Source organism: Schistocerca americana, chromosome 11, assembly GCF_021461395.2.
Source record: "Schistocerca americana isolate TAMUIC-IGC-003095 chromosome 11, iqSchAmer2.1, whole genome shotgun sequence".
Classification (NCBI taxonomy): domain Eukaryota; kingdom Metazoa; phylum Arthropoda; class Insecta; order Orthoptera; family Acrididae; genus Schistocerca; species Schistocerca americana.
Genome location: NC_060129.1, coordinates 37,086,960 through 37,111,393, shown reverse-complemented (window position 1 = coordinate 37,111,393; position 24,434 = coordinate 37,086,960). Strand labels below are relative to the sequence as shown.

The 24,434-nt window shown below is 39.5% G+C and overlaps 1 protein-coding gene across 1 annotated transcript in view; it reads left to right on the top strand.

The window, feature by feature from the left end:
• The window catches only part of LOC124553212, a 233,739-nt gene that overhangs the window by 191,304 nt on the left and 18,001 nt on the right, over positions 1–24,434 (top strand). Inside the window, exon 8 of the mRNA XM_047127105.1 lies at positions 22,280–22,350. Within this exon, the coding sequence (XP_046983061.1) occupies positions 22,280–22,350 (71 nt within the window). The remainder of the gene's footprint in view (positions 1–22,279; positions 22,351–24,434) is intronic.

Below are 24,434 nucleotides of genomic sequence, written 5' to 3'. Positions count from 1 at the left end.
AGCAGTCATTTCCATTGTGCTATTTTGTTGGGATTGTCATAATACATACAGGGTGAGTCACATAAGACCCTTTTATAATCTTGGACATCACATGACAGTGGGATCCACTACAGTTCATGCTGCACGTGTCTACTAATCACTCAGTGCTCAATCATAATGTCTTGTCAAATTCATGTCAGGCAGCTTCGCAGTGGAGTACACAAATGATGAATATGTCAATATGCTTTTGGTGCTGATGGATTTGATAACTGAGAGATGTTGTTGCTGCTACTGCTACTCATATGTATGCCATCAAAGGCGCCATCCTGATAAAAATGTTTTTTGTCACCTGGAGCATCACCGTGGTAATCTTCTTCCACAAGTAATAGACACAGGTCATCCGAGGACCAGACGTACTCCACAGAGGTCATTATTCTTGAAACAGTTCACCAGTCACCTCGGAAAATTACTCGTATTAATTCAAGGCAGTTCCAGATATCTCAAAGAGTGGTTGTTGAAGTTGCGTGATGAAGAACGGCATCCGTGTAATTACACATTAACTCAACACCAGCATCAGACCATATTCGAAAAATACATTTTTGTGAATGGCTTTTGCACCACATGAAAGATTACGAACATTTTATAAATAACATGGTATGTACAGAGGAATGTAGCTGCACTCATGAATGTATGTTGAACCTCCACGACAGCCATTATTAGTCAGAACACAACCACATGTCTTCCTTGAACGTGGCTTTTTCATGTTTTGACACAAACCCATGGGTTGGAAGTGTGGGAAGAGTGTTTTTGGGCTCTTACCTATTGCCAAATAAGTTTAATATCCTGCTGTATCATAAATTCTTTGCAATACTTTGCCTAATGGATTAGAAAACGTTTCACATGGTGTTCAGCAACAGCTATGGCTTTAGCATGATGGTGCACTACCACACTTCGGAATGAATGTGTGTAACCGTGTAAATGAAGCATTTGTAGAGCCGTGGATTGCCCATGGAGGTCCATTGTTCTGGCTTCATTGTTCCTCTCTCCTTAATCCACTACATTTTCATTTGTGAGGATACTTAGAGGAGCAAGTTTATAGCACTCCACCTATGGATGTACAGGATATAATAGCTCGCGTGGATCCTGCTTTGGCAATAGTGGATGCCGGTGTCCTGCATAGGGTTGAGCAAAGTATGATCCAGGAAGTGGCAAAGTGTTAGCAAATGCGATGTGATTGGTTTGATCATCTTTTCGAAAGTGAATGTAGCTCATATGTGTACGTACTGGCTGACTGATGTCAAACATACAGAATAGAATTATTGTGCATAGCACAATGTGCAATCTAGTTCAGCCCGTCTATTATATTATTTGCACCTCATTGGATACAGACACGGTTAATGTATCAGCTATTATTTTCCGTCAGCTTTACTTGTGTCATGGACGAAACATAGTGGTCATTCGTGTCTGTAGAAAGTTTATCTTATGTCTTAATGCTTAAATAAAGGTAACAGTAACAGAAAGAAGATACCACATTGTGGGGGTGTTAATTTGATACAGTTTGATGCTTTAACTGGAAAAGAAAAAAAAGTTTGTCGTGAACGTAACTTCAACTTTGATGAGTCTGCGTATCTGTTCTCCATGGCTTTGCTCATCTCACTGAGCTAGTGGGAGAACTCTGCCACTGCACATGAGTCAAAGGGAATGGGAAAGTGAAAAGACAAGTTAAGACAAAAATGAAGAAATTAAAGAGATTGTGTGGGGATTTTCATATGTATGTGGGCAAAAAAACTTACCTTTGACTGGACCCATGTTGCAGAGAGGGGCTCTGAAAGCCTGTAAAGAGCAAGGGAATACATATTTAAGGCATCCACGACATGCCTGGACAATTTCAAAGCTAGATATAACGTTGTATGGGGAAGCAAAGGATGTGCAGTAAATGTAGCAACAGAATGGAGTACAATACTGCACAACCTAATGGTAAATTATGACCCAAAAGATTTGTCCAGTGCCGATGAAAAGGGTTTATTTTATCATGTGCTGCCTACAAAATCTGAAGTAATTCGAGAAAAGTACATCAGTGGAAAATGTCCGAGGAGTGACTCGCTATACTGCTGCATGGAAACATGTTGGGTGAAATGGAGAAGCCACTGGTAATTGAGGAGGTGGAAAAACCCCCTTGTTTCAAAAACACAGACATCAATAAGCTTCCAGTCAAATGGCTAAACAATGAAAAGGCATAGATGGTGTTTGTGTCTTATGGAACAGTGGCTGAAATTTTTCACTGCCAAAATTAAAAAAGAAAGTCGCCAAGTTCTCCTTTTCCTAGACAATGCATCCTGCAAACTGAAAGTCAAGTTATCAAATGTGAAATTAACTGGGTTCCTGACCAGTTCAACCAGCCTCACACAACCAATGGACTAGAGGGTTAATTACACATTCAAGACCCAGTACAGAAGATTATTGATGTAGTTTCTTATTCTTAGTGATAAAGATGCCAAAAGTGCATATCCTCTAGTACAGTCAGTTTCTGTACTGGATGCAGTAAATTGGATTGGTTTGGCAGTAAGGGAAATAAAGTCCAAAACTGTCATCAGGTGCTTCAAAAAAATGGGGCATGGAAGTAATGAACAAGATGCTTCTGTACTCTTCAAGGCTCAAGAAATTTCTGCAGCAAGTGCTGAATTAATTCAAATGCAAAGCAGTAGGTGTAATAGAAAACCAGAACACAGAAGACAATGAGAAGGGATGAAAGAAGAAGAATAGGAGTAAAGTAATGTCCCTAGAAAAATTAATACACCTGAAGAGGCTGTTGTAAGCATAAACAATGTTTCACAATTTGCAGCACATACAAATTCTCTCATGCTGTTGGAACTATTCTGTGGTGTAAAATATTTCTTAAAAAACAATTTTGAACAGGAAAATGTTTAGCAAATAAACAAGGGAATAAGATGTGTATGCAGATTGAAAGTTACAGTAAAAATCAGATATGCTGTATCACATAGCAGTATTGTAATGATCTGGTGTTCTAAGCCACATCAACTGTGTAGGAGTAAAGGTATCTAAATAGGTGCATAGTTACAGATTGTTTGTTTGTGTATGGTATTTTACAAATTTTACATAGTCTAGTGTGTTTTGTGTCATCCGGAAACTTGTCCAATTTGGAAAATTATTTTAGTCCCATGTGACTCCATTTTGAGCAAGTTTTATTGTATTATTATTTTTTCATATTTTTCATTTTAATTTTCCTTTTCTGCAGCATTTTTTAAAATCAGTTAATAGAACATAAAATTTGGAGAAGTGTAAATAATGTTTTGATATTTATGAGAAAATAATAGAAGATAGATGACTGGGGATGAATTCCTTGGAACTGTTGCTTTGAGGTGATGACTGCCAGTCACAATTCTTAACATTAATAGTTAAGAGTAGAAGAGACACTGTGCATTGGCTATATGGTTGATACTCAGGCAGTGTATTGGTTTAGTCCATTATTATTATTATTGTTATTATTATTTCTTTCTTTTCTCAGATGTTATGTCTGGTCAAAACTGGAAAGTGACGCGGACCTTGATCAAGCGTGACTTTCTTTTAACTGTACGGTATATGCTATGTTGTATTTAAGAACTTTTGGGTGATTGAACATGTATCAATAATTACGGATTTCTGTAGTTGTATATATAAGTTTGGATGTAGCTGTATTGCATTGATGTACTGGTGGATATTGTGTGGTATGACTCCTGTAGTCGATAGTATAATTGGTATAATGACAACTTTATCCTGATGCCACATGTCCTTGACTTCCTCAGCCAGTTGGATGTATTTTTCAGTTTTTTCTCCTGTTTCCTTTTGTATATTTGTTGTATTGGGTATGGATATTTCGATTAGTTGTGTTAATTTCTTCTTTTTATTGGTGAGTGTGATGTCAGGTTTGTTATGTGGTGTTGTTTTATCTGTTATAATGGTTCTGTTCCAGTATAATTTGTATTCATCATTCTCCAGTACATTTTGTGGTGCATACTTGTATGTGGGAACATGTTGTTTTATAAGTTTATGTTGTAAGGCAAGCTGTTGATGTATTGTTTTTGCTACATTGTTATGTCTTCTGGGGTATTCTGTATTTGCTAGTGTTGTACATCCGCTTGTGATGTGATCTACTGTTTCTATTTGTTGTTTGCAAAGTCTGCATTTATCTGTTGTGGTATTGGGATCTCTAATAATATGCTTGCTGTAATATCTGGTGTTTATTGTTTGATCCTGTATTGCAATCATGAATCCTTCCATCTCACTGTATATATTGCCTTTTCTTAGCCATGTGTTGGATGCATCTTGATCGATGTGTGGCTGTGTTAGATGATACAGGTGCTTGCCATTTAGTGTTTTCTTTTTCCAGTTTACTTTCTTCGTACCTGTTGATGTTATGTGATCTGGAGGGTTGTAGAATTGGTTACGAAATTGCAGTGGTGTAGCCGATGTATTTATATGAGTGATTGCTTTGTGTATTTTGCTAGTTTCTGCTCGTTCTAGAAAGAATTTTCTTAAATTGTCTACCTGTCCATAATGTAGGTTTTTTATGTCAATAAATCCCCTTCCTCCTTACTTTCTGCTTAATCTGAATCTTTCTGTTGCTGAATGTATGTGATGTATTCTGTATTTGTGGCATTGTGATTGTGTAAGTGTTTGAGTGTTTCTAGGTCTGTCTTACTCCATTTCACTACTTCAAATGAGTAGGTCAATATTGGTATAGCATAAGGGAAATGGATAGGTTAAAGTTAGATATAGCGGGAATTAGTGAAGTTCGGTGGCAGGAGGAACAAGACTTTTGGTCAGGTGATTACAGGGTTATAAATACAAAATCAAATAGGGGTAATGCAGGAGTAGGTTTAATAATGAATAAAAAAATAGGAGTGCGGGTTAGCTACTACAAACAGCACAGTGAACGCATTATTGTGGCCAAGATAGACATGAAGCCCACGCCTACTACAGTAGTACAAGTTTATATGCCAACTAGCTCTGCAGATGATGAAGATATTGATGAAATGTATGACAAGATAAAAGAAATTATTCAGGTAGTGAAGGGAGACGAAAATTTAATATTCATGGGTGACTGGAACTCGTCAGTAGGAAAAGGGAGAGAAGGAAACATAGTAGGTGAATATGGATTGGGGGGAAGAAATGAAAGAGGAAGCCACCTTGTAGAAATTTCCACAGAGCATAACTTAATCATAGCTAACACTTGGTTCAAGAATCAAAAAAGAAGGTTGTATACCTGGAACAATCCTGGAGATACTAAAAGGTATCAGATAGATTATATAATGGTAAGACAGAGATTTAGGAACCAGGTTTTAAATTGTAAGACATTTCCAGGGGCAGATGTGGATTCTGACCACAATCTATTGGTTATGAACTGCAGATTGAAACTGAAGAAACTGCAAAAAGGGGGGAATTTAAGGAGATGGGACCTGGATGAACTGAAAGAACCAGAGGTTGTAGAGTGTTTCAGCGAGAGCATAAGGGAACAATTTACAGGAATGGGGGAAAGAAATACAGTAGAAGAAGAATGAGTAGCTCTGAGGGATGAAGTAGTGAAGGCAGCAGAGGATCAAGTAGGTAAAAAGACGAGGGCTAATAGAAATCCTTGGCTAACAGAAGAAATATAGAATTTAATTGATGAAAGGAGAAAATATAAAAATGCAGTAAATGAAGCAGGCAAAAAGGAATACAAACGTCTTAAAAATGAGATCAACAGGAAGTGCAAAATGGCTACACAGGGATGGCTAGAGGACAAATGTAAGGATGTAGAGGCTTGTCTCACTAGGGGTAAGATGGATACTGCCTACAGGAAAATTAAAGAGACCTTTGGAGAGAAGAGAACCACTTGTATGAATATCAAGAGCTCATATGGCAACCCAGTTCTAAGCAAAGAAGGGAAGGCAGAAAGGTGGAAGGAGTATATAGAGGGTTTATACAAGGGCGATGTACTTGAGGACAATATTATGGAAATGGAAGAGGATGTAGATGAAGATGAAATGGGAGATATGATACTGCGTGAAGAGTTTGACAGAGCACTGAAAGACCTGAGTCGAAACAAGGCCCCGGGAGTAGACAACATTCCATTAGAACTACTGATGGCCTTGGAGAGCCAGTCATGACAAAACTCTACCATCTGGTGAGCAAGATGTATGAGACAGGCGAAATACCCACAGACTTCAAGAAGAATATAATAATTCCAATCCCAAAGAAAGCAGGTGTTGACAGATGTGAAAATTACCGAACTATCAGTTTAATAAGTCACAGCTGCAAAATACTAACGCGAATTCTTTACAGACGAATGGAAAAACTGGTAGAAGCGGACCTCGGGGAAGATCAGTTTGGATTCCGTAGAAATGTTGGAACACATGAGGCAATACTAACCTTACGACTTATCTTAGAAGAAAGATTAAGAAAAGGCAAACCTACGTTTCTAGCATTTGTAGACTTAGAGAAAGCTTTTGACAACGTTAACTGGAATACTCTCTTTCAAATTCTGAAGGTGGCAGGGGTAAAATACTGGGAGCGGAAGGCTATTTACAATTTGTACAGAAACCAGATGGCAGTTATAAGAGTCAATGGGCATGAAAGGGAAGCAGTGGTTGGGAAAGGAGTGAGACAGGATAGTAGCCTCTCCCCGATGTTATTCAATCTGTATATTGAGCAAGCAGTAAAGGAAACAAAGGAAAAATTCGGAGTAGGTCTTAAAATTCATGGAGAAGAAGTAAAAACTTTGAGGTTCGCCAATGACATTGTAATTCTGTCAGAGACAGCAAAGGACTTGGAAGAGCAGTTGAACGGAATGGACAGTGTCTTGAAAGGAGGATATAAGATGAACATCAACAAAAGCAAAACGAGGATAATGGAATGTAGTCAAATTAAATCGGGTGATGCTGAGGGGATGAGATTAGGAAATGAGACACTTAAAGTAGTAAAGGAGTTTTGCTATTTATGGAGTAAAATAACTGATGATGGTCGAAGTAGAGAGGATATAAAATGTAGACTGGCAATGGCAAGGAAATCGTTTCTGAAGAAGAGAAATTTGTTAACATCGAATATAGATTTAAGTGTCAGGAAGTCGTTTCTGAAAGTGTTTGTATGGAGTGTAGCCATGTATGGAAGTGAAACATGGACGATAACCAGTTTGGACAAGAAGAGAATAGAAGCTTTCGAAATGTGGTGCTACAGAAAAATGCTGAATATAAGGTGGGTAGATCACGTAACTAATGAGGAGGTATTGAATAGGATTGGGGAGAAGAGAAGTTTGTGGCACAACTTGACTAGAAGAAGGGATCGGTTGGTAGAACATGTTTTGAGGCATCAAGGGATCACAAATTTAGCATTGGAGGACATCGTGGAGGGTAAAAATCGTAGAGGGAGACCAAGAGATGAATACACTAAGCAGATTCAGAAGGATGTAGGTTGCAGTAGGTACTGGGAGATGAAGAAACTTGCACAGGATAGAGTAGCATGGAGAGCTGCATGAAACCAGTCTCAGGACTGAAGACCACAGCAACAACAACAGTATTTATAGCTTTTGTCTTGTTTCTCGCTGTCAATTTTGTTTTCAGTATTTTTGTTAGTCTTTGTCTATATTTTTCTTTTAGTTCTTCTTTAATATTTGTATTATCTATTCCTAATTTTTGTCTGTATCCTAGATATTTATAGGCATCCGTTTTTTCCATCGCTTCTATGCAGTCGTTGTGGTTATCCAATATGTAATCTTCTTGTTTAGTGTGTTTTCCCTTGACTATGCTATTTTTCTTACCTTTGTCTGTTCCAAAAGCCATATTTATATCATTGCTGAATACTTCTGTTATCTTTAGTAATTGGTTGAGTTGTTGATTTGTTGCTGCCAGTAGTTTTAGATTATCCATGTATAGCAAATGTGTGATTTTGTGTTGGTAGGTTCCAGTAATATTGTATCCATAATTTGTATTATTTAGCATGTTGGATAGTGGGTTCAGAGCAAGACAGAACCAGAAAGGACTTAATGAGTCTCCTTGGTATATTCCACACTTAATCTGTATTGGCTGTGATGTGATATTATTTGAATTTGTTTGTATATTAAGTGTGGTTTTCCAATTTTGCATTACTATGTTTATGAACTGTATCAATTTAGGATCTACTTTGTATATTTGCAATATTTGTAGTAACGATGAGTGGGGTACACTATCAAAAGCTTTTTGGTAATCAATGTATGGGTAGTGTAGTGACCTTCATTTAGTTTTAGCTCGATATGTCACCTCTGCATCTATTATCAGTTGCTCTTTACATCCTTGTGCTCCTTTGCAACAGTCTTTTCTGTTCTTCACTTATAATTTTGTTCTGTGTTGTATGTGTTATTAATTTCTGTGTAATGACTGAAGTTAATATTTTGTATATTGTTGGTAGGCATGTTATGGGGCGATATTTGGCTGGTTTTGCTGTGTCTGCTTGATAGTTCGGTTTCAGATAAGTTATTCCATGTGTAAGTGTATTAGGGAATGTGTATGGGTCTGCAATGTAACTGTTAAATAATTTATATTTAAAAACAAAGATGATGGATATGTGTGTGTGTGTTTGCGAGTGTATACCTGTCCCTTTTTGCCCCTAAGGTAAGTCTTTCCGCTCCCGGGATTGGAATGACTCCTTACCCTCTCCCTTAAAACCCACATCCTTTCGTCTTTCCCTCTCTTTCCCTCTTTCCTGACGAAGCAACGGTTGGTTGCGAAAGCTTGAATTTTGTGTGTATGTTGGTGTTTGTTTGTGTGTCTATCGACCTGCCAGCACTTTCGTTTGGTAAGTCACATCATCTTTGTTTTTAGATATATTATTCCCACGTGGAATGTTTCCCTCTATTATATTCATATCATTAATTTGAACCCAACAATTACGTTTGTTATTGTCACTGTGGCATTTCGAAATCTTTCCTGTCATCTTATTTTCCCTTTCTGTTTTTGCAAGTAGTTTTACTTTGTATTCACCTTCTCCTCATTACCGAATCTACCATACAATTTTATCCCGCCTATATATGCTCAATAATACGTAACCCACTTCCAAACCATAACCAAAAAATTTTTTTCCGCTTTCAACACTACCGCTTCTATAAAATCTACCGTTTCCAGTTCACGAACAGTTCCTTTCAGCTATTAAACAGCCATTTCGGCTAGTTCTAATAACTTTCGCCTTTTTTTCCATTTCCGTTTTTCCCACATCACTGATCTTATTTAGCCGCTTCCCACAGGTTTTAACGTCATTATTTCTTCGTCAGACAATTGTTAGCCTCATTTTCACAATCTGCCACCACAAAACCACTCCTTTTAATACATTTGCACGCAGTTTTTCGAAATTTTCCCGCATTGCTTCACCCTTTTACGTCTTTTGGCGGCAACACAACCACCTAACCATTGTGCACATCGTTGTCTGCCAACCCAAGTTCACCACAGGATCAACAAGCCCAGCTATAACCAGCACTTTTTCGCCTTTTTTCACACCAGATCTCCAGTTGCTTTCCAGTTCACCTTTATCTCTCCCCATATATTTATATTTTTATTTTCAGTTTCATTTCAGCCTCATGTTACACTTTCCACCTTCTAATACCATGTCACCCTCACACCATCCCCACAATGACGCCATTAAGTTTTAGTTATATTCCCTCCGCAAACATGCCTTCGCCCTAGCCAGATTACACTCCCATATTTTATTTTCTCAAGCTTGTCTGACATTTGGCATTACCCCCAAAGGCCTCACACTTAAAGTTCCCATCACTGGCTGTAACCCTTCTTTCCATCAGACGCTATACCAGTTCCAAACTGAACAATCCATTGCCCCCATTCACCTAATCCTTCACCTACACATCAACTCACCCATGAACACACCCGTCGACTCCTATCCTTAATAAAAGTCCTCAGTCTTTCCTCTCCCACATCCACACCGGCTGTTCAGAGCATTCTCCTACAGGCAAATTGCAAATTAGAACAGCATGCTACCCTCCGCCTCAAAAAACTATTCAGTCTCCTGGTTTCCCACCTACGGAAAGGCAAGTCACTCACCCTTCACAACCTTTCCAGCAAACCTCAACCTCTTCTCATTGCACACAGACCCAGTCTCTTCCATCTACTCAATCTCCCACTTCCAGCTCCACTCCCCCCAAAACCTCAAAATTCCAATCAACACAATCTGGAACCACAACACCCTAATTCACTAGTTAACCTTTCCTCCAAACCTCTCTCCCAATCTGAAACCTCTGTCCTGTCCAAAGGCCTCACCTTCAGCCCCACTCCCAGATTCAACCAAACAGCCCTTATCAAAGATTTACTGTCCTACACCCGTACTCTCTGCTGGAAATATCACTTTGCCACGAAGAAAAATGATCCTAATCCTACTCCTAATGATCCAACTCCCCAAGACACTATCCAAAATGAACCCTGCCTGGAACAGTTCTGTCCTCCGTCACCGTGGGACCCACCTCCTCTTCCTCAAAATCACCCTCTCCAAACTTTCCAGGAATTTATGACTTCCAGCTTTGCCTCTCAATCCCTCTTAAAAAACCTTAATCCTACTCCCAACATCACCACTGCTGAAGCCCAGGCCATCCGTGATCTGAAGGCTGACTGATCCATCGTCATTCTTCCGGCGGACAAGGGTTCCACGACCGTGGTACTTGATCGTCGGGAGTATGTGACTGAGGCACTGCGCCAGCTTTCAGACAACACTACTTACAAAGTTTGCCAAGGTAATCTCATTCCTGATGTCCAGGCGGAGCTTCAAGGAATCCTCAGAACCTTAGGCCCCCTACAAAACCTTTCACCTGACTCCATCAACCTCCTGACCCCACCAACACCCTGCACCCCTACCTTCTACCTTCTACCTTCTTCCTAAAATTCACAAACCCAATCATCCCAGCCGTCCCATTGTAGCTGGTTACCAAGCCCCCACAGAATGTATCTCTGCCTACGTAGATCAACACCTTCAACCCATTACATGCAGTCTCCCATCCTTCATCTAAGACACCAACCACTTTCTCGAACGCCTGGAATCCTTACCCAGTCTGTTACCCCCGGAAACCATCCTTGTAACCATTGATGCCACTTCCTTATACACAAATATTCCACACATCCAGGGCCTCGCTGCAATGGAGCACTTCCTTGCACACCGATCACCTGCCACCCTACATAAAACCTCTTTCCTCATTACCTTAGCCAGCTTCATCCTTACCCACAACTTCTTCACTTTTGAAGGGCAGACATACCAACAATTAAAGGGAACAGCCATGGGTACCAGGATGGCCCCCTCGTACGCCAACCTATTCATGGGTCACTTAGAGGAAGCGTTCTTGGTTACCCAGGCCTGCCAACCCAAAGTTTGGTACAGATTTATTAATGACATTTTCATGATCTGGACTCACAGTGAAGAACAACTCCAGAATTTCCTCTCCAACCTCAACTCCTTTGGTTCCATCAGATTCACCTGGTCCTACTCCAAATCCCGTGCCACTTTCCTCGACGTTGACCTCCACGTGTCCAATGGCCAGCTTCACACGTCTGTCCACATCAAACCCACCAACAAGCAACAGTACCTCCATTATGACAGCTGCCACCCATTCCACATCAAACGGTCCCTTCCCTATAGCCTAGGGCTTCGTGGCAAACGAATCTGCTCCAGTCCGGAATCCCTGAACCATTACACCAACAACCTGAAAACAGCTTTTGCATCCCGCAACTACCCCCCCCCCCCCCCCCCCCCCCCCCCCGACCTGCTACAGAAGCAAATAACCAGAGCCACTTCCTCATCTCCTCAAACCCAGAACCTCCCACAGAAGAACCCCAAAAATGGCCCACTTGTGACAGGATACTTTCCGGGACTGGATCATACTCTGAATGTGGCTCTCCATCAGGGATATGACTTCCTCAAATCCTGCCCTGAAATGAGATCCATCCTTCATGAAATCCTCCCCATTCCTCCAAGAGTGTCTTTCCACCATCCACCTAACCTTCGTAACCTCTTAGTTCATCCCTATGAAATCCCCAAACCGCCTTCCCTACCCTCTGGCTCCTACCCTGGTGACTGCCACCGGTGTAAAACCTGTCTCATGCACCCACCCACCACCACCTACTCCAGTCCTGTAACCCGAAAGGTGTACATGATCAAAGGCAGAGCCACATGTGAAAGCACCCATGTGATTTACCAACTGACCTGCCTTCACTGTGAAGCTTTCTATGTGGGAATGACCAGCAACAAACTGTCCATTCACATGAATGGACACAGGCAGACAGTGTTTGTTGGTAATGAGGATCACCCTGTGGCTAAACATGCCTTGGTGCACGGCCAGCACATCTTGGCACAGTGTTACACCGTCCAGGCTATCTGGAAACTTCCCACTAACACCAACCTGTCAGAACTCAGGAGGTGGGAACTTGCCCTTCAGTATATCCTCTCTTCTCGTTATCCGCCAGGCCTCAATCTCCGCTAATTTCTAATTTCAATTTGCCGCCGCTCATACCTCACCTGTCTTTCATCAACATCTTTGCCTCTGTACTTCTGCCTCGACTGACATCTCTGCCCAAACTCTTTGCCTTTACAAATGTCTGCTTGTGTCTGTGTATGTGCGGATGGATATGTGTGTGTGTGCGAGTGTATACCTGTCCTTTTTTGCCCCTAAGGTAAGTCTTTCCGCTCCCGGGATTGGAATGACTCCTTACCCTCTCCCTTAAAACCCACATCCTTTCGTCTTTCCCTCTCTTTCCCTCTTTCCTGACGAAGCAACGGTTGGTTGCAAAAGCATGAATTTTGTGTGTATGTTTGTGTGTCTATCGACCTGCCAGCACTTTCGTTTAGTAAGTCACATCATCTTTGTTTTTAGATATATTTTTCCCACGTGGAATGTTTCCCTCTATTATATTCATATTGTTAAATAGTGTAGTTAGATGTGAATGTGTTGAGGTGAACTTCTTTAGCCATAAAATTGCTACTTTATCTTTTCCAGGGGCTTTCCAATTGTGAGTAGAATTAATTGCTTGGGTGACTTCATGTTGCAAAATTATCACTTCAGGCATCCGCAGTATCATCTTGTATGTGTCTGTTTCTGCTTGTATCCACCGTGCATGCCTGTTATGTTGTACCGGGTTTGACCATATTTTGCTCCGGAAGTGTTCCATGTCTGTTATGCTTGGTGAATTGTCTACTTTAATGTGTGTGTTATCTATTGTCTGGTAAAATTTCTTTTGGTTTGTGTTGAATGTTTGGTTTTGTTTCCTTCTATTTTCACTTTTTTTGTATCTTCTAAGTCGTTTGGACAATGCTTGTAATTTATGCTTCTTTTCATCTAATTGCTCTATCGCTTCTTGTTGTGAGATTTTACCTAACTTTTTTCGTTTTTTTTCTTATAAATTGTGTTAGCTGTCCGATGTCTTTTCTCAGTTTCTCTATTCTGATCTGTAGCCTGTGTTGCCATGCTGGTTTTGTGGGTTTCTTCTGTGTGTTGGTTGGTTCTGATCTCTGCCTAGTATGTATATTTAGTGTAGTGAGTGCTCCTATACAAACCAGTAGTTGTAATTCTTCCATAGTTTTGTTTTCATTTATTTTGTTGTGTATGATTGTGTTGATAGTTTTTATTGTTGTTTCGACTTGTGGGTTATTTGGCGGTCTATGCAAGAATGGTCTAATGTCTGTATTTGTGTCTTTGTATTCTATATATGTCAGCTGAAATTTCTCTTCTATATCTAACATGTGTGTCACTTCGTGTTCTATTTGTGCTTGTTCTGGTGGCTATCTTAAGATTTCATTTTCCTCTGATTGTTTAATTGATGCGTGTTGGTCTTTGTTTGTTTGCTCTGGGATGTTTGAGTCCATTACTGTATTTTCTTCTTCTTCTGATTGCACATTATTTTGTTCCAGTATTTGTTGTAGTTGTTGTTTGATGTTTTCTAATTCTGACTGGGGTATCCTGTTATTTTTGATTATTACACGGATCTGATCAGCTAGTCGTTGTTCTATTAAAAATTTTATTTCTGGGTATCTGGTAATAAATGTTGTGTATACTTGTGATCTGTATCCAGTTGTGTTGGTTCCTAGATTTGTTGCTTGGTAATAACAGAACATGAGGTGTCGATTAACTTCATCTGACCATCTCATCCTCTGTCTTTGTTTTCCTTCTAGGGTGGTTGCAGGAAGCATATCCTGCAAAACACCTCTATTTGGATTTAAATCATTTTCCAGTTGGCTAGCGGTGTCATTACCATTGTGGGCGGGGATAGGGTGTAAGTGTCGTCCCGGACCATGACGGCGCTTGTCCGAGGCTTCTTTAGTTCTGTCCTGAACCAAGTAATCACACTAAAAGGGGGGTTAGCCCTATTAGTGGTTTGTTCTTTTTGTCGCCTTTTGCGACTGGCAGAACTTACTGGAGGCCTATTCTTTTCCCGGACCTCCACGGGCTTATTATTATTATTATTATTATTATCATCATCTTCATCATCATCATCATCCTAATTATCTGTTGAAAATTTTATTGTTTATGTATCTGTTGATCTATAGTGCGTTTTTGTGACAATACACATCCACTTTCTTATACTTCATCTTATAAACAGGTTTAGATTGCATTATTGGGGTGGATCTCATACTAACTTATAGTATAATATGGTCATATCAATCATCCAAAGTTCTTTTGTTGTAGGTGAATTGTTGCTTTCTTCTTCTTCTTCTTGTTCTTCTTATGCAACTCCCCTATGAGATCTGTCATGAGGTCGTGTATAGGCTCACCATCAATAGGTTTGTGTTTATATGTAGTTTTCTCATGTAGCTTTGGGGATGTTGTCTTTTCATGTGTTAAGTTTGTCTATTTCTTGTTTGTGGTTATGTGTTATGTAGTTTTGGTATAATATGTGTCTGATGTTCATATACTGTCTGCAGGACAAGCTGTATGTTCTTGGGATACTTCTTGCCCACATGTACAGGTTGGTGTCTGTCTGACTCACGTGGTTTAAATTCATGGAATGAGATCCACATCCAGTTAAAAAATGCGCAAATACCTCGGCTGGGATAGGTATGGTTCACTCTTAGCTGCTCCCTTATGTCATTGTCACATAGGTGTGCGTAGGTACACTGGTAATTGTGATATTCATTGGGTAAATGTAATTTTCAATATTTTAGGTTAATAGAACTTAGTGTTGGGAAATTTGATTTGAAGGATGAAAACATAAACTATTCCAAGTGGAGCTCAGAATTAAATTTAGTTGTATTGAATCTTGCAACTGAAATGATCATAGAGTTTGACTAATGATACAGTATCAGTTTATGGGTCTCCACCATATTATTCTCATATTATAAAGATAATTAGAATATTATCGCTACTAAAGAAATCTGAAACATTTCTACAAATGGGAGTATAAACAGTGTAACTGTAGTATTATTTAATTTTATTTGTGGTTTTTATATGTCAGTTAAGTCAGAAACATTTCCATGTCCAACTTTAATTCAGTGCTTCCTGCAGTAACATCTCAGTACTGAGTCATGTAATGATAGTGATTGTAACTGTTGTTATTATGAGTGGGGTACAATCTTGCTTTCTAGGATTACTGATTTGTGCATTAATGGTAAATTACTGCTACCCACAACTTAGATTGTCCTGTATTCATGTTGTGTATCCTGTTTTGCTATTCAAAGGAAGTCATAATGAAAGTCACTACAACAACTAATATTCATATTTTCTTGAACATTTAATGTGCCTAATTTGGCTGGTGACCCTTTATTGTTTCATTCATATGAACTTTACTACTTTCATTATCCCCAAAGTAAGAGCCTGTTTAGTTTTTTATTAATTACAATATACTCAACATTACTGTCTGATACCTTCATCCATTAGACACACGCACAGTCAAAATTAAAAATCCTCCCAGAGGGTAACATTGGTTTGTGTCACAGCAAGCGAGGTGTTATAATTGGATAGAAAGCTGAGTGTGATATTGTGCCAGATGGTAATTATTTTAAGCATCTTCTTTGAGGTGCACACAGTTACACTAGTTTCAGTTACACGCATCTGATGTGTCTCTTTTCATCACACCATTTCTCTTGGTTATGTCATCCATGTTAACGTGAGTGAATGGTGGTGTCTGTTGATATAGTTGGGGGATTAGATATTTCATAAGTATTAGTATTTCTGCATGAACCACACGGTTTGTTTCCTGCCCTGCAAATGAAGCTTTTTGGTCAGTCTCATTTGAGGTGTTTGATTCCCATAAGGCAGGTGAGCATTTTTTTTATCTCATTGCCTGGGTTAAGAATGCCTCCAGAAACAGAATTTTACTGGCTTAATGTTTTTACGAGTTCCATATGCTTATTCATGATTTGGTGTAATCAATGTGATGATTTGTTTGTTGTCCTCCAGTTGTCTGGTTGGTTTGTTTTGTTATACAGTCTGCTTTCTGTGCTTTCTTTTGTGAGGTAATCATCAGTTCGTTCTCGAGCTCCTCTGTATGTTGTATGAGTGATGCCTGAAAATCCATGCAGTAATACATTTGTTTTTTGATTTTCTTGGCTACCTTGTAGAGAACATATCCTCCAGATGTCATTTCATATGTGTATTCTGGTGTATTGATGTAACTGCCCTATAGTGTTAGCATACTTGTGTGAGTGGGAAACTGCTCATCATCTATGAAGTTATATGTTAGGAGGCCTATTTGCCTGTCAGGATATTGCTCTCCAGTAGCTTCTCTTGGTGGTTGAGGTATCCTTTACTGCATTCACATCTCTTATTTAGTTGAATTTAACTGTCATAATCAATATTTTCTAATCGGCAGTAGTTGTTGCGTAGTTGTTTGTATGTTTGGTAGTCCCCTGCTGTAGCCCTTTTACAAGTATGGCATCTGTTTTTGCAGGATATGCAGACAATGGTCTCACTTGAGCTGCACTCTGTGCATTTGTGTCCTGATTGTCCATATTTTGTGCATGTTACCTCTCGCTTCCTTAGTGCTGTGGCTGAGGTCGTGGCAGTTAAACCACTGATTAACAGCAATGTAGACTTTAATTGCCAGTGTCTCAGTCTGCATACCTGGTGGTTGTAGCCACATGACTTTGGTCCTGCCTGGAATCTAATTTTCATGACCCTGTCAAACTCCTCACATGTGGTGTCATTCAGGAAATTTCGTTGTTAAAGAGGCTTTCTAAAAGTTCTCCATCAGTCAGTGTGTCTAGTATGTAGTAGACAGCTACAAGTGGTTTTCGTTTTCTGGACCTTTCACCAGTGATGGTGTTCGTCTTTGACTTTTTCAATAAATTTGTGGCAGTTGTTCTGTATAGCGGTTTCTACTGTGAGTGCTATTGTGGTTGCTCTAATCAAGCTGGTGTATAATTTTTCTTTCTAAGACATTTTTATCATTGTCTAATTGCTTTCATCTCCTGGTTAGTTGTTGATTTGAGGAACATGGTTGTTGCCTGTTTAGCTTTTGTCTGCTCTATACTTGTAGCTCTTTAGTTTTTGGTTCACTAGTAAAGGTGACTGCAGGTGTCATGGGGGCTTGCACCTGTTTGTCTATTTTGTCTAAGAGTTCATTTGTCTCAATCTCTGTTTCATGGTTCATCACAATTAATTCCTACTTTTCTTTCTCATTTTGTGTCTTTTCTTTAAGTACCTGAATCAGGTGGGTCTGACACCTTTTGGAGTTCCTGTTGCAGTCATCTGTTCTCATGTATTTATCTTACGTTATGGTGTGTGTTGTCATATATGGGCACTATTTGCAATGGTCATTTAGCTTTAAGGGACTATTCAAGGAAAGTGTTGTATGATATCCATGTAAATTGCCTATTCCATCTCAGGTGGTCAATGGTGAATAAAGAATCTGAATCTGAATCTGGCAGTGAACTTCAAATATGGGGATATATGGCATGAAAATCCTTATTCTTGCTTTCCAAAATACAAGTAGTATATGATAATATTTTTCATTTATTCTTTGTGGGTGGGTCTCAGACTAGTGGTAAAGTACACACCTGGAATAATCTGAAGGAGTCCTACCTTGGCCTCAAGTGTTATGAGTTGGAAGGCAAAGGGATACAGTTTACGCTTCAAGTAGTCAGCAGCATAGGTGAGACATGTTCTGCTTTAAATTCTGTACCAGTTTTGAAATGGAGTCTGTTGCTGAGTTTTTCTGGCTTGGAGACATAGTCATCCTCCATTAGCCCCTTTCCAGTAGTGTTTAATACGTGCATTTATGACTTAACCCGTGCCACCTTTACAGAGCCACTGACATTGGTGTTCTTTGGACACAAGACCACACCATCTAGCATTTTGTGGCAATTGCGATTTCTGGCTTTAGGCAGTAATGTTGTCTCCCGCCAGTTGTTACTGACTCAGCAAGCACCACTCACTTGACTGTTACTGTCTGAGCAAGTACACTGACTCGATTGTCACTTCCTGAGCAAGCTCTGCTTGCTCAATTGTCACTTTCTGGGCAAGCACAGCTCACCCAACTGTCACTGAATGGGCCAGTGTTGCTGACTTGACATTGCTGTCTCAGCAAGCGCCACTGACTTGGCTGTCACACTTTGTGGCACGGTGGTCTGGTGCGTCAGTCCACTGTAGTGACACTTGGAAAGGCGCTTATAGTCAGTGTCTGTGCTATTTGACTGTGCTGGGCCCTCAATATAGTGCAAATGTTATCAGCAATTCCAATGAAATGGTAAGTACAGTCTTGATACACGTATTTAAAAACCCCATGTTGGTCTAATTTTTGTTCGGTCACTCCCTTGCTAAAATATGGTGCAAAGAAATTCACACACACTTGTCCAACAGTTTTATTTGTAGGGCACACTTAATCGTTAGTAAATGTGATTATTCGGGGAAAATGCCACTCAAGACTGTCCACCTGTGATGGTTGCAGTCTCTTGAATGCATACACATACTACTTCAATGTGTATTCAGTGCAAATTCTTAGAAAAGCACAAATAACCTCCAAGAAGAACAGGGAAAAAGTCGTAGCATATGTAGGAATTGCATATTCTATTTTTGTGCAGCATATAGTGGCCACAGGGTGACACACGCCTGTCTGTATGTGTTCAGAAAACCGATTTATTCGGTTGATTGACCTGTATACTTTTATTTACAAATTTAACAATAAAAACTACTTACATTCTTAATGAAATGAATGTCTATTATTATTATTATTATTATTATTATTATTATTATTATTATTATTATTGTTGTTGTTATTGTTATTACATAGGCATTTGCAGTAGGAATGTATGTTCTACAGCCTAGTAAACAAAAAATATGTAATGTGTGTCCATTTTACATGTGCAGTACATATGTATAGAATTAACACAAAAATCTTTAATTGTGACCTCTCTACACAAGCTTAGCTGCTTACGAGCAGGACAGGTACATGATATTGCTCACATTGATTTTGAGCTTGAAACTGTCACAAGGCAGGATCTAAAAATGTAATTGTTTCAGAAGAAAACAGCATATTTCTTATCTTCATTTTACGGGTCACTAATTGATGAGATGCTGGAAGTGTCAACTTTCAGTGACGAGGTTTACAATTTCACTGTCCTGAATGATTTAGTGTCCTGCATATGTACCATTGACTCCCACCCATCCTTTAACGTTTCCAAGAATGTCTTCACATGAGCAAATAACATTTTGGGTAATTGGTTGTTCCTTGGAAAGTACAGAAACTGTGAACAAAACACGCAAATGATGAAGTTTTGAGCCCACAGAAGATACATGTTCAATGCATAGTAGTAGTTCGTATTGGCCATAGGGTGTCACACACATCTGCACATGCATCATTAAGTCACAGCTCAGAGACTCAGGAGTGCATTCGCAGCATGTCCATCCCCTTCAGTGGTCACGTAGGGACAGGACCGATGAAGAGTGGGATCAGGTGCTCCTCTCATATCAGAACGTATTCGGTTGAGTGGTGGTTATGGATATACTCTCATATGGTGAGAGGTGCGGACTCATGCATTCAGGAACATGAAGATGAACATGATAATTTTGGTGGTTCAGTTGGTATGTTAATATGAGTCTCCTATCACAATACTCAGGTTTTTGCAAGCCAACATTGAGCAGAGTTCGTGATTTGACTTCATTCCCACACTGATCCATTTTCCTGCCATTACTTAACTATACTTATAATTAAACAGCATAATTTTTATGTCAGGTGGCTGTGATGACTTTGTCTCAACTGACAACATTCTGACTAATTATTGCCACTAATACTTACTTGGTAGTCATCTTGAGGCAAGGAGTAATACTACCCATTGAGACATTTTCATCCTTTGTGAGTTGTTACACAAACAGGTGAACTGTTTATCAACTGCTGTAAATATGTAACATTAGCAGCAGCATATGCAACTTTAAAACACAAAAAAATGTTTAATATATGTGAGCTTTGTTTTTGGTATAAAAATGCAAAAAAGTCCAGTTGTTAAAGCTTAGCAAGTTGGTGGAAGGGTGGTAATGACACTCTTTCTGTACGAACTTGTGTTGAAGGATCGAACACCTTACTTGTGGAACTAAAGTGACTGCATGTCTTTATAAATGCTTAAATCACATTAAGTTACAGGATGGGATTGTGAAAAAATAAACAGTTTTGTAAGATATTAATATTATTCATTGTATTACATTGTGTGCAGCAAATCATCGTCCTTTTTTTTCCGTTTCTTTTTTTTCTTAAAACACTTTTACCCCACTACATCAACAGCTGTGCTGTAGTTTCCAAATTGTTCCTTACTCATCCTGAATTCCATCTCTACAGTGTTCAGACAGATGGGTCCAATATAAAACTTATATGCCATCTGAAAATTTGGTTTATGGATTTAATATGTATGGCATGATAGCAGTCAGTTTTGCACTGCATGGACACATGAATTTATACACTGTTAAGTCATCTACATGTACATTATGTACATATATGTAACACACAGGCTCACTGAATACAGCTTTGTCATATGGTTGCCACTAGTTCAGTCTGTCAAACACAGTCTGTAATGCACCGCATAGGCCAGTGAGTTAATAAGTCTTGAACGATGTCAATAAATGGAAAAGTCTCCAGCTGTTACCTTGAGTGCTGCATCCTTGTTCATTCATATGATGGATAGCTTCTCACCTGAGAAGCCAATATGCGGGGAGGGGGGGGGGGGGGGAGTAAGATGGGTAATACTCCATCATGATATGAGCATCGGGCATTGAACGACAACTTATCCTACTCCATATGTGTAAACTGCACTTTAGCACTGTGTATAACATTCTCAGTTTCCTTTACTACATGGCAGTCACAGTCTGCTTGTATTTTGCACAGTTGGATCTACTGACAATGAAATTATGCATAAAGGCAAAGAGTAGTAGTACACTGGGACCATTTAACTGTGGCTCAGTGGGTTGAAGAAACAAACAGCGGCATCTCCTGAACCGGTATTTCAGATAGGCCTGTTGTGGGATGCTGCTGCGGTAATTTAGACTCAAAGCCAAAAGATAACTCGCATAGATGTTGCTGCTGCCACAATATATCTGAAAAAAGGGAAAAAAAAGAAGTATCATGAAATCTCTCTCTCTCTCACACACACACACACACACACACACACACAACACACACACACACACACACACACACTTAGAGGGGGTGGAGCAGAGATGGATTAATTCTCATCCTTTTTATTTTGTCTGGGGGGGGGGGGGGTGGGGATGACGGTGGCTGATCTCTGATGACACTTTATGATGCTAAACCTTCATTGAACAGAACACAAATGACAAGACTCTCACAGTTGGTGTAGAAATAGGAGAAGTTAGGGGAAGGTTAATGTAGCTGTTATCATTTCCTCAGCAAATGGGAATAAATTCCCATCGATTTTTGAGTCTAACGATTGACCTTGAGACATTATCATAGGAGATCTGACAACCATGTAGGCTGTGCTCAAATATCCAGTCAGTGGGTAGCAATGTTTTGAATTGCCTGCCAAATGAGTAATGACACCTTATGAATGTGCTCACCTATGGTTCCCATGCAAAATTTGTGAATGCTTGCTGATTCATTGAGTCTTCTTTACCCACTTAAACAGCAAACTGAAATAAGATACAAAGTCCATGTGACACTCACTTTAAGATTTTCTGATGTTTCCGTCAATCATTCTGAGATGTGTTAGTCACTTTTCATGAACCTCCTACTACACTGTTACTTAATCTCTAATGTCTTTGGGAAGATATTAGACTTTGATTCTCAAATGGCAAATGTGTAATATTGCACGAGTTTTGTAAATTTTATTTTTTGTCATATAACTTTTACACAGACCCATTCTATTTCAGGGTACTGAAATATTGCTGGAGAAGTGGCTGCCCATCTTGAATGGGAGAAAACTCTGCTTCAAAGGAGTCAGGTATAGATACATCTGATAAAGACCATTTTTAATGTACATGTTATTTATTTATTTTTATTTAACTTATGCCCATAGATCCAGGTATATAATATAACATGAGCAGGCTGCATCTTTGCAGATGCTTGTATTTCTTCTTACTTGAAGCCATTTTTTCTGACTAGTTTCACTGTTGAGAAAGATCACACATAATTGTGGTGATGTGCAGTCCACAATGTAATTAATGTGATCATGATCTTAATGTCTCCACAAAAAGGAGTCCGATTGTACGCTTGGGTTGCATGAAGTAATCAGATGCCACTATTTAAAAAGTAATGTGGAAAAAGTTTTGGTGCAAATGCATAACCAACATTTGAAGAAACTCCTGTGGGAAGCAGAAATCTGCGAGTAGGAGGGTAATGGGTGGTGGTTGTTGCTATGCGGTGAGTGGGAAGTTGGGAATTTGGTCTGACAGAAAGAATGCCCAGATGAACAAGGCGGTGAAGGCAACTGTTCTAGAGAAGCGGAGCATCAGGGTTCGAGTCAGAGTGTGGCACCACAAATTTTCAACTCTCACCATCGCATAACTGCAATGCCCTATGTGGCCGAAAGTCAGTACTTCCTTCCTATCTCTTTCCATCCTGTTTGCTTTCACACCCAATTATTCAAGAATATGTATACTGGCAATATGTGACTTCAAAGGTTAACAAGAATTTGTTAACCCCTGAAACAGGAACAAGTAGACGCTATGTATATGCAAGTACTAAAGAAGACATTGGATATTTAGCATCTGGGACTTTTCAGACCGACCTTCTTTGTTGTTGTTGTGGTCTTCAGCCCAATGACTGGTTTGATGCAGCTCTCCATGCTACTGTATCCTGTGCAAGCCCTCTTCATCTACTCATTAACCTACATCTCTTCATCAACCTACATTCCTCTGAATCTGCTTAGTGTATTCATCTCTTGGTCTCTCTCAATGATTTTATTCCCCTCACACACACACACACACACACACACACACACACACACACACACACACACACACTCTCTCTCTCTCTCTCTCTCTCTCTCTCTCTCTCTCTCTCTCTCTCACACACACAACACACACACACACACACACACACACACACACTTCCCTCCAGTAATAATTGGTGAGCCCTTGATGACTGATGACCTCAGAAGTTAAGTCCCATAGTGCTCAGAGCCATTTTGATCACTTGATGCCTCTGAATGTGTCCTGCTAACTGATCCCTTCTTTTAATTAGTATGTACCACAAATTTCTCTTCTCTCCAATTTCATCCAGTACGTGATCTACCCATCTAATCTTCAGCATTCTTCTGAAGTAGCACCACTTTTCAAAAGCTTCTAGTGTCTTCTTGCCTAAACTGTTTATCACCCATGTTTCACTTCCATACAAAGCTACACTCCTTACAAATGCTTTCAGAAAGGACTTCCTGACACTTAAATCTATGCTTGATGTCAACGGATTTCTCTTCTTCAGAACTGCTTTTTTTTTTGCCATTGCCAGTCTACATTCTATATCCTCCTTACTTTGAACATCACCACTGATTTTGCTTCCCAAATAGCAAAACTCATTTGCTGTTTATCTTATGTCCTCCTTTGAAGATACTGTCCATTCCATTAAGCTGCCCTTCCAAGTCCTTTGCAGTCTCTGACAGAATTGGCATAGGCCATTGGCAAACTTCAAAGTTTCTATTTCTTCTCCCTATTCCTCTTCCAAAGTTTTCGTTTGTCTTCTTTGCTGCTTGCTCAGTATACAGATTGAATAATCTTGGAGACAGACTACAACCATGTCTCTCTCCCTTCTCAACTAATGCTTCCCCTTCGTGCCCCTTGAATCTTATAACTGCAATCTGGTTTCTGTACAAATTGTAAGTAGCCTTTTGCTCCTTGTATTTTATCCCTGCCACCTTTAGAATTTGAAAGAGATAATTCCAGTCAACATTGACAAAAGCTTTCTCTAAGTCTACAAATGCTATAAACATAGGTTTGCCTTTCCTTAACTTATCTTCAATGAGAAGTTGTAGGGTCAGTATTGCCTCGTGTGCCCCTACGTTTCTCTGAAATTGGAACTGATCTTCCCTAA